Raw genomic sequence first — 12,885 nt, 5'->3', positions numbered from 1 at the left:
TTTTTGACGCTCACTCAATTCAATCACGTGGCACAGATTACCACTATGATGTACATGGCGCCCTATGCGGCATTTGAACATTTCAGTTTACTATGATTTGTATGCATCTTATCAAACTCCGTAGCAGTATAGATAGCCTGCATTGTGCATTCAAAGATACGTGTTTACATGGAAGCACAATATGAAGAACACGATGATGATGAAAGTTGCAATCACAAGGAAAAATCGGATGGGTGTATTTCTGGAGACTTGCGCAGACCGCTAATCACCGTTCACTCTGATCACTTGACCGCTCTACCTTCTTGATCTCTTCACTAGACCAGCAACTATCAACCCCGTCACCGCTGCTGCACCAGCTATGAGACCCATACCTGTATACAAACCTCACAGATCAGCTTAGATTCCTCATCATTCAGCCTGAACCCATTTAATTCTCGGTTAATTCGCTGAGAATAGCCGCCGGCTGCTATCTTGGCGTTGTAACATCTAACATCTCAACGACTCACCAATATATCCATCTCGCTGTACAGCTTGATCTATCAGTGTTCGTAGTGATTGAGCTTGCATGTTCTCCGGTTCCACAGACAGTAAGAGGTCTATTATACCCGGCAAGAAATCAGCTACTGACTACTGGCTGAAGGGACAGAGCCCGGAGACGCCTTCTCGCATGATCCGTCGTCCTAGGATGACGAGCTAGATGGGAAGCTAATGAGAAGCTGTTGGTCCAGAGGATGAGAGAAGATCGATTTGTGAATCCGCTCACCATTGAACTTCTTGGCATATGCGTAATTCTTCAACTTGTAATATCCCACAGCGATATAATATGTGCATTCCCGTCGATGAGCTGGCGACGCGGAGTATATCTCTAGACATTTGATCCACCAGACAGACATTATCAGCCATGTCCCACATCGCTGGCAGGCATTCCCGCACTTCCAGATAATAAGGCAGTCAGGACCCAACTCACCTTGCAATAATTTGACACCCTCGGTTTGCAGTTCGGCGGTGTTCGATTTTACTAGACCCCATCCTACAGTGAGATTGATCAGCTTCTGAACTTTACGTCAATCTCCCGAAGCACCGAAGCTAAGCGTCAACGTCTATGGCTTTAGAAGTGACATGACTCTTCCCTTGGTTCCCGACATAGCCCTTCTTCCGACCAACAAGCTGGGCATGTACTCACCATAGTTGAATTTACTCTGCGTCGTCACATGTCCTTGCTCGATCTCCTTATAATATTGCGTTCGCAGGACCTGGTTCCGGAGTATGATTAGCTTTCAGAATGTCCAGCTCTCCAAATCAGCGAGCGCTGCCGTGCAGCAACTTACTTGGAGCTCCTCGTACCCCAACGATGTCTCTGCCTCGGCAGCGTACGGTAATTCGGTAGGCATTTTATTTGAGGGAAGGTGACTTCGGTGTGGTCTGATTGTGCAAGTCTGCTCGAACCGATTGATCGGTGTTAGGCTTGTGCTTCCTGTTAATGAATCTTCTGAATGCGTGCTTCGTTACATCTATATTCTACGTGTGTCAGACTGACTTCCTGGTGGCAAGCTCTAACAAGTAAGAAGCACCGTCATCAATTCGGCGGTTATCGTAATAATCGACAAAGGCACAGCCTCCACCAATTCACTTCTAATCGCTATTACAGGTAAACGTAATAAGAGAATGATAAAATTACAATTAATTCTCAATCCAGCACTTTACTATTCACGTGACTCGTGATTTTGGCTCAAAGTCATGCTTCGCTATTCTCTGCGTGAAGTGATCTTCAACCACCTCTTCATATCAAGTCCCAAATCAAGGCAATTTCGCAAAACACAGGATCTGCAGCAAGATGTCAGCGCCTACGAGGTCCAAACCCTCGCTCATAGCAGCCGCACAAAGACAAGGTCAACCCTCTCAACCTCAAGCTCAAGCTCAGTCCACATCAACCTCAAATCAACTCATACCATCCAATCTCGCCTCTATACCCATGTCAACTGTCTCATCCTCCCAGTCTGGCTCTGGAGCAGGATCAATATCCGCTCGGTCGACGCCTGCGCCCGGTGCGCGGGCCGAAGGTAGTGTACCTCCCGGCGGAGTGCAAAGGATGAAGTTCAAGCCGAAAGTACCAATTAGAAGGGTGAAACAGTGAGTCAGCTTGATCTGTTATCCGGTGAATCAAACCATCCGAAGCACCTGCCTGCGGAAGAGTTGGCTGACCGGATCCTTTTGTCTCATAGGGAAGTAGACGTGAAGCCGGTAAGCTCGTACTCCTTTCGCTTCCTAAAAGAAGACCAGGAAAAAAGGCTTACAATATCTTTACAGGATGTCTCATCGATACCGACCGCTTCGCCGTCTGCAGCTCGAGGAGGTGCGGCGCGTGGAGCACCTCGAGGAAGGGGTGGGCCGGGCAGAGGGAGAGGTAGAGGGAATGCACCTTCCACTTCGATCGCTGCTGGTGTATTCGGTGGTCCGCGACCAGTCGCTGCCGGTGAGTTGAACTTCAGCTTCATCGCTTGTCATTCCCATTCATACATCTGCGCATCATGATCCGGCAGGCACAACGGAGAATGCGATACTGGATGGCCAGTTTCTTCACGTGCCAAAGATGAAGCTGACATCAAAATTCTGGCATGAAGCCTCGTCATCTCGACGTTTCGCAGCTGCTGCAGCACCCACAACAAGAGGGTACGACGAGCAAGATGCCGAAGTATATTCTGATCATTCCGACACCGAAGGCGGTGCGGGCAGGCCAATCGATATAGATCTGGTTTCTACCATGTCCGAGTCCGCACCCACATCTTTATTCAGAGATAGGCGATTAAACCAGGACAAAAAGGCGAAAGGCAAAGATGAAAAACAGGAAAAGCAATCCAAGAAAAAGTCAAAATCGAAATTGAAGTCGAAAGCAGCAGAGACGGATGATGTAGCATTGGACGTGGACCCGGATCTGCCGAGGGTGAAGGACGAGCCTATCTCTCCGGAGAAACGGGCTGCTCCGTTGAGGGAGGATGATACGATGTTGTCAGATGATGAGCTTCAAGATAGGGATGATCAAGGTCGAAGAGTACGGAACTTTGCTCAGACTGGTGGCAATGATAGTCCGCTTAATGAAGATGAGGATGAAGAAGAAGTGAATGAAGCGCAGATGGTTGATCTGAGTGAGAGTGAGGAAGAGGAAGAAGAGGAGGATATGGAAGGTGACTTTGTTCAAGCTGAGGGATTTGTGAGTTTGCGGCATTGCTTCTTGGCCGATGTCACAAACTCATCAAGCGTCATTCCCCACCTATTCGCGTTCGAGATTCTCTCTTCATGAGTCATCGCTGAGCGCTGGCGAATATCATATTTGCAGGACAATCCCGAAGAAAAGCTATTCATCTTCCAATTCCCGCACTTGTTCCCTAAATTTCTTCCCTCGACTCCCGTCGACCTCACTCAAACCGATACGAAACCCGATATTACTGCCAGTACTACTGCAAGTACCAACGGGACTGCGCATTCAGCCACCAACGGGCCTCTGAAAGACGTCAAACCAGATATAAAACCCGACGTTAAGCCGACACCTGCTCAATTGCGTGCTGGCGCCAAGAAGGGTCCAGAGCCCGTACCGGAGGGTAGAGTCGGTACGATGGTGGTCATGAAAAGTGGGAAAGTCAAGATTGTCATGGGTAAAGACATAGTCATGAATGTGAGTTTCAAAGTCTGAGTTTCTCATCTCTCCTTCGACTTTCACATTTTTACCTCACAACAGTACATTGCGGCTTCGACAAGCTGACACGTGAACGCATCGATGAATTTCAGGTCACACCAGGATTACCGACAACATTTATCCAACACCTCGTCCACCTGGAACACAAGACCAAGTCCGCTCAAGTGCTAGGTGAAATCCACAAAAATTACATCGTTACCCCCGATATTGATAGACTGCTAGAAGAGCTGTATATCAATGGCGGGCAGACTCCCGGAGAGGTCGAGACTGAACGAAGGAAGCGACTTCTTAGAGAGAACAGGGGTTTGGTGGCTATGAAGAAGGAGCGGGACTAGGGACTGGCTTTTGACGATCAGTCAAGCTGACGGCAGAGTTGACTATACGATAATAATGAATTGACGATCATCATTTTTCTTGGTACTCCCAAATGCCCCTCAATAGTGCAAACTTCACGTCTCACCGGGCTACTAACATAATTCGTAGGAGGACCTTGTAACCCATTATGAGCCTTTGACAGTTTACGCAATCGTCAAACGTGGATCCTTCTAATGACAAAAGACCGGGAGACTTGGCTCAAAAGTTGATCGACAGGGAGTCCTTTGTACACCAACTCCACATGACAAAGGTGGTACTCGTACTGTTCGCACGCTATCGATGAGCTCGGGCTGATATGTACATCTCATATGGATGTAAATCGAGGTCTTCACTGATCACGATTGCAAGCCCCGAACAAGGACAATCGCTTTCGTTCCCATCTCGTGCAGAGATTCAACATGATCACTCAATTTTCGAAAATCATGTCCACCGACATCATCCAAAATTCATCTACTTTCAATGATCAGAGCTATAATGATCGGGTGGAAGGTGACCAAGAATGTCCTTCACCATCTCTCAAATCATCCCAACGCCCACCTCTGCCAGCGGATCTCCAAATAGCCTCAACACCCTCTATACCTGTTCTCGCCCTGCCTATTCCCCTCATCTCGTTACCTTCGCACACGCCCTCACAATCCAAGGGCATCGCCCCTATTCCCACCAAACAAATACCCGAAGACGGTATTCCGAACTCAGTCAGGGATCTCCGGAGTCTAGCTAGCTCTGTAGGATACTCTACCCTCAAACCATGCGGTCCAAATTCCTTAGCGATCAGCGAGTACGCGTCTACCGTCAAACCGCCAGTAGGCGGGAGTATAGCTTCCTTCGGAGGTCAGCTCAGACGACTGGATAAATCGTTCTTGGAGCATCTGATCAACACCTCTTCGAAGCGGACAAGGGGAAGTATCTCTTCAGAATCAAGTACGATTCAAGCAGGCGAAGTGGTCAAGGGCGAGAAGAGGGGGATTGACGAGGTTGAAGTGGAGTGGTGTGTCCATTGTGGGAAAGAGAGTCTGAGAGAAGATATGGTGCTGATGCACGTGGACTTGTTGAGTGGAGCGAAGATGCAAGATCATCAGGATCAGGGAGAAGAAGGCGTAGATGTAGTGGGGACAAGCTTGCAATGGGTTTGTCATGATTGCCACACCTAAATCCGAGTAGATAGATGCACTGTATGCGTAGTTAAATCGGAAGGAATACAGTGCATTATACTCTGATGGAATGACGGACGATCCACTCGATCAAAGATGTGTCAAGCCATACTTCAGTATAAATCGAGTAGAAAGGTCAGTAGCTTCATCTGACAAAAATTACGTTTTCATACAGTTCATCTCATGACGATTCCATTCAGCTGCATTAGCCGGGCGCAATTGGCTAGTAGGCTAGTATTCCCGGGGACAGATGAGGCAGAGCAGATGGGCAGGTTGTGCTTTTCGCAGACGCTAAAGATTCTCTCCCCGTCAACGCCCCCAAGATATAGTAAAGTGCAATATGTTAGATTGCCGCCAATGATCTCATAATGCGGTCATCGAGTTCATCAAGGGCGCTGCGCGATGAATCAAACTAGCAAAGAGGTAGATCAATTTTGCTTTTTCTTCTTTTGTATGGCGATCTGGCTTCTCAAGCCGAATTGTGCCTGTAGAACATGTGTGAACGCAGAACTGAACCAAGAATATGAACTGCGATCAAAAACCAAAACGATCTCCTTGCAGTCCACCAACAAGTGCTTCAGCTCCAAATCCATCGCTGCCTCGCGGGTCTAGCTGGACACTTGGTCACGCATCCAATGTCGTTGAATCTCAGAGAACAGGACGTTCACTAGCTGACGTTTGTCGAATTTGCTCAACAGGATAGCGTGTCGTAGATTGCATACTGATTGATTACTGGTGACGAGGTACGATCTTTTCAGCTGAGTCGAGGCAATCTTTCGCTTGCAGTGCTTTGGTCACCACATGTTCTAGGTTAGGTGGAAAGGACCCCTTAATTATGTTGGATTAGCGTTTCCTTCAGCCCTAAGAACCAGCTAGAGCGGATTGACATGTGTATGAGAAGTTTTTGGCCTAGTTTATTGACTCCATAGCTCGAATTTATCGATCAATCTGGCTCCGATAGCGCGCAAAAGGCGACGGTCCCTCTCTACATTTCGGCTAAAGCGTGAGGGATCTGCATAACATGACGAGATTAGAGAAACTTCATCATATTTCTTATTGCAAGATCAGATTACTGACCCTTGTTTTCAGATGAGCCGATGAGGTCATCAGAAGCTCTGAGCAGATACTGTAGTTAACGTGTAGCTTGTCCTCCGTTACACGAATGACGGCTTTCGGTCTATATATGTGACATTCAGAGTTCCTGGCACTGTTTTCTGCTTGCTAGACATCGCTTCACACCTTCCCTACCCATCACTAACACCGTCACATCAGTTGACCGTAGCAGAGATACAATAACATCCGTCTCAATTAGATTTCGCCGACATCGACGATGTTTGACAAACTCAAAGGGAAAAAGAAGTTGAAGAAAGATTATAATGCCCCCTTGGACGGGCTATACCAGCCTCACGATCCTGACGGCTACGTCCCATCTTCCAACGCATCTCAACAAGGTTCCTCTGTATCTCAACAAGGTCTTTCTAGACCGCCACCACTATGGGCCAGGTCTTCGCCCATGATCGATGGTAGTACGCTTACACGCGGAGATCTAGAACGTATGTACCCACGAAGACCTCCTGGACCTGATCTTTGGCATCCGAGTGACGGACCTTACGCGAACCAGAACTCCCAGAACTCAATACCTCATCCCGGATACAACCCTTACGTACGACAACCTCAGCCCCTGCCTCAACAGCTGCCTTATCCAGGTCGACCACCTCCCCCTAGGCCAAGTCGGCATCAGACTTTCCCCTTGTTCAACTCAAATCCGTACAACCCACCACCACAGACCTCGGATGGAAATATGTTGAGACCCGCTTTCACTTCTCAGCCTTTGGCACCTCATCCGAACCCTTCCGCACCTTTCCCCGAAGTGTACCATTTCGAGTGCGCCTTCTGTGATACGAGACGACGAAAGTACTGGAAAGAGGAATTTTGCTCGGGATGTCAGAGGATCACGCCGACCGAACGAGTGAGAGGACCATGAGGTGTAGTACAATATGGGTGTCATTCAACCGCACCACGCTCGGGTGACTGGTTCTGGGGAAGGCTTGCGGTCTTCTCGCCAAAATGGTCGAAGTACGGGGGATACTACCTTTTCTCTTCTCTACTGTACAGCATCCTTATCTCTTTCAGCTTCTTTCGCTCATATCGCAAACATCATTCACGCCTATAACCGCATATTGGTGATCGAAAGTGCGGACCGCTATTGTGGACTGTAGAGTATCCGTGGCTTATCTACACAGGCATTTGGGTGACATTGATGCAATGCTGTGATCTACCGTTGACATCGAGCTCCAATTATCGCATGTGGCGTTCAGTCTACGCTGATGCGGCATGGTAGGCTTGAGGCCACACATTTTCATCTGAGGTGATTTCGCCTCGTGCAATTTGTCACTCTCCTCATTTCTAAGCACGAACACACAATACACATACGCACTGTACAAGATTTCAACATATCTCGACGTGTACACATTACTGTGCATCACATCCATCGCTCATTCAATCCATCTCCCACGAGGTCCAAGGACGTTCTTAAGGGTTGTCGTAGGTAGTAGGAAATCCTCCGAAAACACGCCTTCCTGACGTTGTTTCCAGTATCTCTCTCTCTCACCTCATACATGCCCAATTCATGCAGAAATACAATTTCCAGTGTTTGTCGTCCATATGCGTCTTCTCTTACATCATTTTCTACAGAAAACAAGCGTTCAGATGGTGAGTTGCCCAATAACTTTCCTCTACTTCCGGTCATGTCTAAACGGCACTGATTCTGCTTTTCAGGCTTCGGACAACCCATATCAATACCCCTTCCTACTTGGAGGTCGACCTTTGCCGGATCCCAAGATGGATCCGGAAGATTGGCGACGTGTTCAACCACTCATGTTCACACCGTACAACCCACCTCCAGCTCCCGTTGACATCCCATACGAACATGCCAATCCGTTCTCGCCCTACGTGTTCCCCAGATATGGTTGGTATCACCCAGAAGTTTTCTCGCAAATCGACCTTAATCCACCCGCGCCCAATCCAGGCAAATCTCAAGCTACCGGCAAGCCGGTCATCCTACCGACTCAAGGGGTATACGACATGTATACTAGAGATCCTACACTGTTGCCTAAAACGTGGACTGGACCGTGGAACGATCCATCGAATACCAAAGCGCCGGTTCATAAACCTTTTGGAGATGCATCGGACCTCACGTGGACTTCACCTCGAACGGGAAAGACGTATCAGCTTCCTGCGATGCCGGACAGATATGAAGGGGAACATCATTACGAATGTGAGAAGTGCCGAATGAGGAAGATGAAGTTTGATGGATTCTTGTGGTGTAAGCAATGTAGAGATAATACCAAGAACATCGCGGTGAAAGGACCTTGATCCGTAATACACCTTGAGCTCGTCAGATTGTCTAGCTCGAGGAAAGAACAAAGACATGATGCATACGCTACATCTCTCAGTGAGAATGAAGTCGGTCTATCAATCATCGCTGGCTGCAGCACATTGGTGTTTGTAACCGAAGAGCGCTTTCGCGCTACATGATTGTACAACTACGGTCGCCTATTAGAAAGTTTTACACGTTCCCCTTTCCTTCGCTTATGTGCATATGAGTTACATATCCCTTTGGGTCAGAAAGTTCGGAAAGGTCGTGTTGTTAAGACTACGCAGTTTTCAGCTCAATAGCGCTAGACGCCTCCTTGTCATAACCGATATTTTATCACGGATCAAACCGAAGAGAACGATAATCCATCAAAAAGCAGATGAGCATTAAGTCGCATTCGTTAAGTTTCCATCAAGAAGACACAAACACTTGTTCTTGTATTTCGTATGGCTGTTCCCAGGAACATGACGAATACATAGAAAATTAGCTTTCAGCGTTGATGTGGAAAGGATCTAACCTGTCTTTCGCAAATAAGTTTGTAGCCCCTCCGAGTCGTGGTAGTACAGAACAGTAAAAAGATCTTCTGGATGATCAGGATGTGAAGTGTCGTTGTAGCTCTATGGCGGGTATGCGAAGGTATATTATCATATGGCATATATGCATTGTTGAGGTTGTCGTTCAGTCTTTCATCCATTTCCGCCATCCATCCATCGCTTTGGAGAGATCAGTCTCAGATCTAGCTTGTCTCATCTGTTCGAGTAAAGCCATCTCACGGTACTTCATAGTACAGCTTCACCATGAATCCAGGCTGGCCGTATGGCTACGGCTACCCTTATGCGTACGGCTACGGTCCACCTCCATCAGAGCAGACGACGCCTCCTAGATCTTATCACACCTCATATCCCGTTGGCGGCTACCCAAATTGGACTACAGGTATCGGAACCGATTCTCCTGATTCTCGACCTTCTCTGAGCTCGCCAGAAACGTTCACTCCCTCGCCTTCAACAAGCACGATAGCTACAGCTGAGCAGCAGAGGGCTTATGCCTTCGGCGCTTTACAAGCTGCAGGTCAACATCCAAGTCAACAGCCAGCTTACATGTCTCCGACCGCGACAACACCAAGCAGTGGCGGTACAGGCGGCTGGAATTCTTCTTGGTCCAACCCCTCTTATTCCATGTATGCATCTCCAACTGCCGCTCCAGTCTCTTCACCACCCACCAGTCCCACTCCAGTCACCGGTTATAGCTATATGCGTTCCCAATACCCTTCGATGATGTCTGGGTCTCCTGCTTCAGCTGCACCGACAAGTCCTCCCTCCTTCTACAGCCCATTCTCACCGACTTCTCAGACAGAACAGTCGACTACGACATCGTGTTCCGCAAGCTCCCAAAACGACAATGGCTTTCATGGGAAAGATGAACTGTTTAGTCATTTTCCCAAAGAAGATAAATCACATTGGGCGTGTGAGTTGTGTAAGAGGTATAGATCGGAGAAGCTGGATAGGAAGATGTACTGTTTCCACTGTCAGGTGGAGACGGAGACTGTCAAATACAATCCGAGTGTAAATTATTCTCCTTCTCATCAGCGCTGGGATAAAAGGCTGACATATGTAGTTATGCTGATCACCGGGCTGAGGATTCTATCAAGACATCATTCCCTGATACCCTTATCGTTGAGATTTATACACGCGCGGCGGCTTCCAAGAAGACGATTCCAGACAGTAGCCCGGTCATTGAGAAGAGCTGTGTTCTGCGATATTCTTGTTCAACATGATTTCAGATTGATCGTGAACAATGACCTTGCAGGAATCTCCAGATTGAGCGAGTCGGTGATATGGCATGTATGCATATGTCCATTCATGGTTTCTAGCATTGCAGCCTCAAACAAAGCAGTACACAGTATATTCCCTAGATTATTTCGAGGGAGAAACTGAATTGTAGACCTAGGTAAAGTCGCCACTTCTGCCCTGAATAAAGTGGCAAGTCTACTGATTCTCCAAGACCATCATCGCGAGTGAGCATTGAATGTCCCGCTACTCGACGACTGAAGGATTCATCTCGATGCGTCTAGTCACTGACCACGATACATCGTATTACGGCGAAGCTGACGATCATACCCTGCACCTTATTTTCGAGCACAATGAATGACGTAGTGAGGCATGCCGCGAAGGGTGAAAGAAGTTTTGATGGATCAATCATATCAGGCTATACCAGACGCACGGGCATTCGTTACCTGACAGTGACACTGAAGTGTACACAAAAAGAAGGAGAAGCTCCGGCCGGTATCCCCAAAAGGCGACAGAACTGACAAGTCTTCTGACATTTTCTGTCTCAATCTGATCGGACACCTCGGCGAAACTTATCTCGCTTAATCGAGTATATCATGATCAAAGAGAAGAAAACACCGCCACCATCATTGACACTGGGATAGATTGATCGAGCTAGAAGTCTTTCAATGGCAGTAACATCGATGACATGCCCCTCGACCCCATCAGCTGCGCCTTTCCAGCGCGGTCTGAGTCTTCCGAAACTTGTTACTGGCCATTTTTCCATTCTTACATTTATCCCGACCCTCCTTTTGTCGTGTCCGATGGCCTTCGAACGTCAAGCTAGCGTAGCCTTGGCTCGTCATGAACATTCAATCACTGATCTCGTGCACCATACGGCCGATGTTGTATCTGCGGAGATCGTGGTGACCGGATATCGCTACTGCGGGTCGTTTCCAGCGTGCTCTCCTTGCGCTGCATGTTGCTCGAAAGAGCATGCTAGAAAGTACTCACTCATTGATAGATCTGACATCGTAATCTTTAAAGGCGACAGTATGAGATTGACAGCCACTGCATGCTGTATAAAAGCTTGAGTTGCCATCCGGAAATGACAATTTTGACACCTCACTCTCTTTCCAGTTTATTATCTCACCGCATTCCTCTCCTCGCTTACACCTGGTCAACAAGCACTTCAGAAGTACAAGTGCTTTCAGCGCCTGACTCTAGGCTTAGCAGCGATCGATTCAGTATGAACAACGGTCCGCCCAAGTTCTCGCAGTACCCATACTACAACATGAACGGTCAGCCTACTGCACCGTGGGGTGCCCAATCGTTCGCGCAGCCTCAAGGTGGTACTCAGACCTCCTACCAATCGACTACTGGTCAACAAGCTTCTACAACTACCGCTCCCGTACCTAATTTCTGGTCGATTACCGCTCCAAACCCTCCCGAAGATACAAACACATCTACTCCTACAATCGGTGCTGCTGCTGCCCCTAACGATGACGACTCGTTTGTATATCCAATGTCAGCATACAACATCTCAAGAGCGACTTTCGGAACTTCCGTCAATCCCGCTCCGCCTGGATACTACGGCTACGGAACCTCGTACTATCAATCTCAACAACAACAACAAGAGCAGACTCCTGCTTATGCGACCCAGCAAGAAGCTGGGACCACGACGTCAAATGGAACAGGAAGTCAGTCTACCAAGTACCTTTGTAGATCGTGCGATAGAGAAAGGATCGATAAGATGGATGGATTTAGGTATTGCTGGTATTGCCAAACTAGTACCGATATAAAGACGGTGACCGGATAGGCAAAAATGTTTTCGAATCATTCTCAACCTGTGTCCCTTGGAACCTGTGAAGTGGTGTGTAGTCAGTACATGGCGTTGATGAGGAATGGTCCAGTCTGTGTAATTTGCAAGATGTTCGGGATGTATTAAATTGCAAATCTATCAAGGTAAACAGATCTTACGCTGTGTCTTACCTACAGTGAATGAATTTGCGAGGTACTCTAGCCTAGCTGAAGTTTCAATCGGAGTATGTCGAGACACGGCTCAAAATTCACACACTGTGAGTGTTGTAATGATGGTCTCTCGTGGTTTGAGCGCTTTGAGCCTAGATTCCACTTGAACATCACTACCTCATCAGATCGGGAGAAAGGAAGATACCTTCACACCGAGTCCTCGAGGTGACTTGAACCAGAAGCAGAACCCATGAGAATCTTCTGTCCTCGTGTAAACCCCTTTGATCTACTGCGGGGATTGAGCGGTGCCGATCGTCAAGGGCCTATATGCCCTGAGATACATACTTTGTGCATTGTGCGTTGTTCGTTGTTCGTTGTGCGTTGTTGCGGAGTGATCGCTCGAGAAGATGTTTTCAACGAGAAGCACAAAAAGCCTAAGACACCAAATTTCGAAGCTTCGGTACAGTAACCTCTTCAGAAAATGTCCTCTTTCTGTAATCAAGCGGAAACCTTCTCTGACTGTGTCGAGGTCTGTACATGTCAATCTACTTAACC

General features: G+C 47.8%; 7 protein-coding genes across 7 annotated transcripts; 6 read left to right on the top strand and 1 right to left on the bottom strand.

The window, feature by feature from the left end:
- Positions 1 to 294: 294 nt before the first annotated feature.
- Positions 295 to 1,391, bottom strand: I303_108172 (mitochondria fission 1 protein; the record flags this gene model as incomplete). Its single annotated transcript, XM_018410767.1, has 6 exons — positions 295 to 371; positions 507 to 596; positions 764 to 865; positions 968 to 1,030; positions 1,184 to 1,253; positions 1,329 to 1,391. 6 exons carry the CDS (start codon positions 1,389 to 1,391, stop codon positions 295 to 297), a joined length of 465 nt encoding a protein of 154 aa, XP_018260577.1.
- A 443-nt stretch (positions 1,392 to 1,834) lies between these two features.
- On the top strand, positions 1,835 to 4,026 carry I303_108171 (uncharacterized protein; the record flags this gene model as incomplete). The annotated part of the gene is made up of 6 exons (XM_018410768.1): positions 1,835 to 2,130; positions 2,223 to 2,241; positions 2,308 to 2,473; positions 2,622 to 3,208; positions 3,335 to 3,670; positions 3,784 to 4,026. The coding sequence occupies 6 exons, from the start codon at positions 1,835 to 1,837 to the stop codon at positions 4,024 to 4,026; spliced, it is 1,647 nt and encodes a 548-aa protein (XP_018260578.1).
- Positions 4,027 to 4,488: 462 nt separating this feature from the next.
- I303_108170 (uncharacterized protein) lies at positions 4,489 to 5,217 on the top strand (the record flags this gene model as incomplete). Its single annotated transcript, XM_018410769.1, has 1 exon — positions 4,489 to 5,217. The coding sequence occupies one exon, from the start codon at positions 4,489 to 4,491 to the stop codon at positions 5,215 to 5,217; it is 729 nt and encodes a 242-aa protein (XP_018260579.1).
- A 1,330-nt stretch (positions 5,218 to 6,547) lies between these two features.
- I303_108169 (uncharacterized protein) lies at positions 6,548 to 7,201 on the top strand (the record flags this gene model as incomplete). The annotated part of the gene is made up of 1 exon (XM_018410770.1): positions 6,548 to 7,201. The coding sequence occupies one exon, from the start codon at positions 6,548 to 6,550 to the stop codon at positions 7,199 to 7,201; it is 654 nt and encodes a 217-aa protein (XP_018260580.1).
- An 857-nt stretch (positions 7,202 to 8,058) lies between these two features.
- I303_108168 (uncharacterized protein) lies at positions 8,059 to 8,592 on the top strand (the record flags this gene model as incomplete). Its single annotated transcript, XM_018410771.1, has 1 exon — positions 8,059 to 8,592. The coding sequence occupies one exon, from the start codon at positions 8,059 to 8,061 to the stop codon at positions 8,590 to 8,592; it is 534 nt and encodes a 177-aa protein (XP_018260581.1).
- A 798-nt stretch (positions 8,593 to 9,390) lies between these two features.
- Positions 9,391 to 10,190, top strand: I303_108167 (uncharacterized protein; the record flags this gene model as incomplete). Its single annotated transcript, XM_018410772.1, has 2 exons — positions 9,391 to 10,057; positions 10,123 to 10,190. 2 exons carry the CDS (start codon positions 9,391 to 9,393, stop codon positions 10,188 to 10,190), a joined length of 735 nt encoding a protein of 244 aa, XP_018260582.1.
- A 1,418-nt stretch (positions 10,191 to 11,608) lies between these two features.
- I303_108166 (uncharacterized protein) lies at positions 11,609 to 12,178 on the top strand (the record flags this gene model as incomplete). The annotated part of the gene is made up of 1 exon (XM_018410773.1): positions 11,609 to 12,178. The coding sequence occupies one exon, from the start codon at positions 11,609 to 11,611 to the stop codon at positions 12,176 to 12,178; it is 570 nt and encodes a 189-aa protein (XP_018260583.1).
- Between the last annotated feature and the right edge of the window lie 707 nt (positions 12,179 to 12,885).

Source organism: Kwoniella dejecticola, chromosome 11 (genome assembly GCF_000512565.2).
Source record: "Kwoniella dejecticola CBS 10117 chromosome 11, complete sequence".
In the NCBI taxonomy this organism is placed as follows: Eukaryota; Fungi; Basidiomycota; class Tremellomycetes; order Tremellales; family Cryptococcaceae; genus Kwoniella; species Kwoniella dejecticola.
The sequence above is the reverse complement of the archived record's forward strand: the minus strand, read 5'-3'. Positions and strand labels throughout refer to the sequence as shown.